The sequence below is a fragment of the Sorghum bicolor genome, chromosome 5, assembly GCF_000003195.3.
Source record: "Sorghum bicolor cultivar BTx623 chromosome 5, Sorghum_bicolor_NCBIv3, whole genome shotgun sequence".
NCBI classification, from domain to species: domain Eukaryota; kingdom Viridiplantae; phylum Streptophyta; class Magnoliopsida; order Poales; family Poaceae; genus Sorghum; species Sorghum bicolor.
In genome coordinates, this window is record NC_012874.2 from 60,556,264 (window position 1) to 60,558,819 (window position 2,556).

The 2,556-nt window shown below is 52.2% G+C and overlaps 1 protein-coding gene across 1 annotated transcript; it reads left to right on the forward strand.

Annotated features, from left to right (window-relative positions):
* On the forward strand, positions 391-1,925 carry LOC8057002. The gene is made up of 2 exons (XM_021461772.1): positions 391-815; positions 924-1,925. The coding sequence occupies exon 2, from the start codon at positions 1,290-1,292 to the stop codon at positions 1,716-1,718; it is 429 nt and encodes a 142-aa protein (XP_021317447.1). The 5' UTR covers positions 391-815; positions 924-1,289; the 3' UTR covers positions 1,719-1,925.

Genomic DNA, 2,556 nt, shown 5'->3' on the forward strand with positions numbered 1-2,556 from the left:
GCCATGTGTACATGTGTGTCATGTACGTAGTCGTGTCATCCAAAACGAGATGTGTTCTCCTGGCAGATTCAAGAGTCATTTGCATGTAGATTAGGCTAGTTAGCAAGTTAGTGTGTGCGTGTGTTGCACAACAGGTTGTTAGCTAGTCTCTAGGAGCTGCATGTGTTGAGTATACGGTAGAGTAGTATTAGCCACTGTATGTTAGCCAGGTACGTTTGGAGGCGTGGCTTGGTCAGAGGACCGTTTCATGCGGCGTACGTGCAGCAGATGAGTGTGTGGCTCGAAAGCTGTGCAACGTGCGAGTGCGCATGAGACCCGGGCAGTAATGGCTCCCTTATGCATGTTGGCAAGGCTATTTAGCCGATTATTCTGTTTAGTTCAGGTGCGTGTATCTTCCAGTCAATAAAGCCGCCGTCCGTCGGCCGGGGCGTTTGTCGCCGGTAAACTCGTGCCCACTGTTTCATCGTCCGCCTCCGTCTTCTCTCGTGTGTGTGTGCGCGTGAGTGCAGTTCGTGCTGCTCAGGGCCAACACGGGATCTCGGCGCTGAGTGGCGCGGCGCCGACGGCGTGAGGGACCGGTTCCTGGAGATGATGATCATCGACGGCTGCTTCGTGCTGGAGGTGATGAAGGCCACCAAGGAGGACGGGAAACGTAATGTCAGTGACTACGCGCCCAACGACCCCATCTTCAGCCCCATGGGGTGCTCTACGTACGTGATGCGCCCTTCATCCGGCGCGACATGCTCATGCTCGAGAACCAGCTGCCGTTGCTCGTGCTCTAGAGGCTCGTCGCCGTCATGACTACACAGCTGCCGGTAGTAGCAAATAGTATATAACTACTAGCTAGATATATATATGGCCGTAATCTTGTTTTCAATCTTGTTGTTGAGCTGTGTTTTTACTAACCATGAATTATGAATCAGTATAAAATATAAATACTCCAATTTGTTATCCACGAGGAGGTTTCTGTCCCCCTCGTCCGGTTCCGGTCTGCCACCGGCCGGCGGCGACAAGCTGGGTCTCCACCCACTCGCCGTCTACCGCGGGAGCCTGGTGCATGACGTGTACCGGCCGCCGGACTCGAGGGATTTGCTGGACAGTGGACACCTACCGAGAAGCGACGACGATCATCCGGCCGGCGTCGGAGCTCCACGAGGCACGAGGCCGGGGTCCGGATCAAGAGGAGCTGGACGGACAGCCTGCGCGACGTCCGGTTCCGGCGCGGCGTGCCGAGCCTGAGCGTGCCGGCGCTGTGCGTGGACGACTCCACCGAGTACTTGCTCCTCAACATGACGGCGTTCGAGAGGCTCCACGCCGGCGCCGGCGGGAGCGACGTGGCGGCGTACGTGTTCCTCATGAGCAGCGTCCTCGGCTCGGCCAGGGACGTGGCGCTGCTGCGCTCCGAGGGCATCGTCCAGAACGCCGCCGCCGGCGGTGACGACAAGGTGGTGGCGCAGATGTTCGAGAGGATGTCCAAGGACGCGGTGCTCGAGCCGGAGAGCGCCATCGTCGCTGTGCACCGGCAGGTGAACGCCTACTGCCGCCGGAGCCGGAGGCCGTGGAGGATGTGTGGCGCTGGCGCCAGGCTTAGCCGCCGCGTGAGGGACGAGTGCTCGAGGAGTACCACGTGGGCGATCCTCGCCGTTGTTCTGCTCGTCTTGCTCATCGTGCAGACCATCTACACCGCGCTGCAGTTCTACACGCTCCGACGACGTTAGCAGCGCCATTGCTCCAAGGCTCCAATTAATTAATGGGAGATTATTCGCAGCTTTCATTGGTTCTTCTAGCGACATGTATGTATTCGCTTGCACCAATTGATGTACATTCCCATAGATGGAGAATACGCCGTACGAATTGTGACCTTTGTTAAAACATGGAGATTTAGTGTAAATAAAACCAATGAAAGATGAATGATCATTCTATTACCAAGGAAGTTGGGAATGGAAGAGTAGCAGGGGCAAGAACAGAGTTGATAGGATTTTGTTTAAGGAGAGTTGGTAGGATTGGCGATGAAGGATTAATGTAACAGGAATAGTTTGGTCACATATAGCAGAGACTGCATAACTCACTCACGTAGGTCTCTTCACTTGGGCTTAACCCATTCTGGGCCGTCGACTGGATGCTGGGCTTCTGTGTCCTCAACTCCTGATGCTACGGCACGGCCCAGCTGGTTCCATCACTTCCTCTTCATCACTATCTAATTGCTATTATCATCAATGGTGTTTAGAGTCTACTGAATTAATGACAAGAAGTTTCTGATTTTTGTAAGAACTGATGACAAAAGAGGTCTCCTGAGGACTAAAATTGATACTAAATTATAGGCCTGTATGGAAAATTTCTAGCATTTATACTTTTTTCAAGTTTAATATGTATTTAGTTGAAAGCTAAACAAGTTATACAAACTCTTGTTACTTCCCCTTGTGTGACATCATGAATATGTAGTTTAGCTTTGCACATTTTCTAGTTGTTGCAGATTTTTTTATACACATGTTAAGTTCAACCTCTACTTGTTGTCTCTTTTATCCAAAAAATTATTCCTTTTTACTCCCTCCGTAC

What these genes read in the sequence shown, in the direction of transcription:
- LOC8057002 (XM_021461772.1), top strand. Translation starts at nt 1,290, where the DNA reads ATGACGGCGTTCGAGAGGCTCCACGCCGGCGCCGGCGGGAGCGACGTG.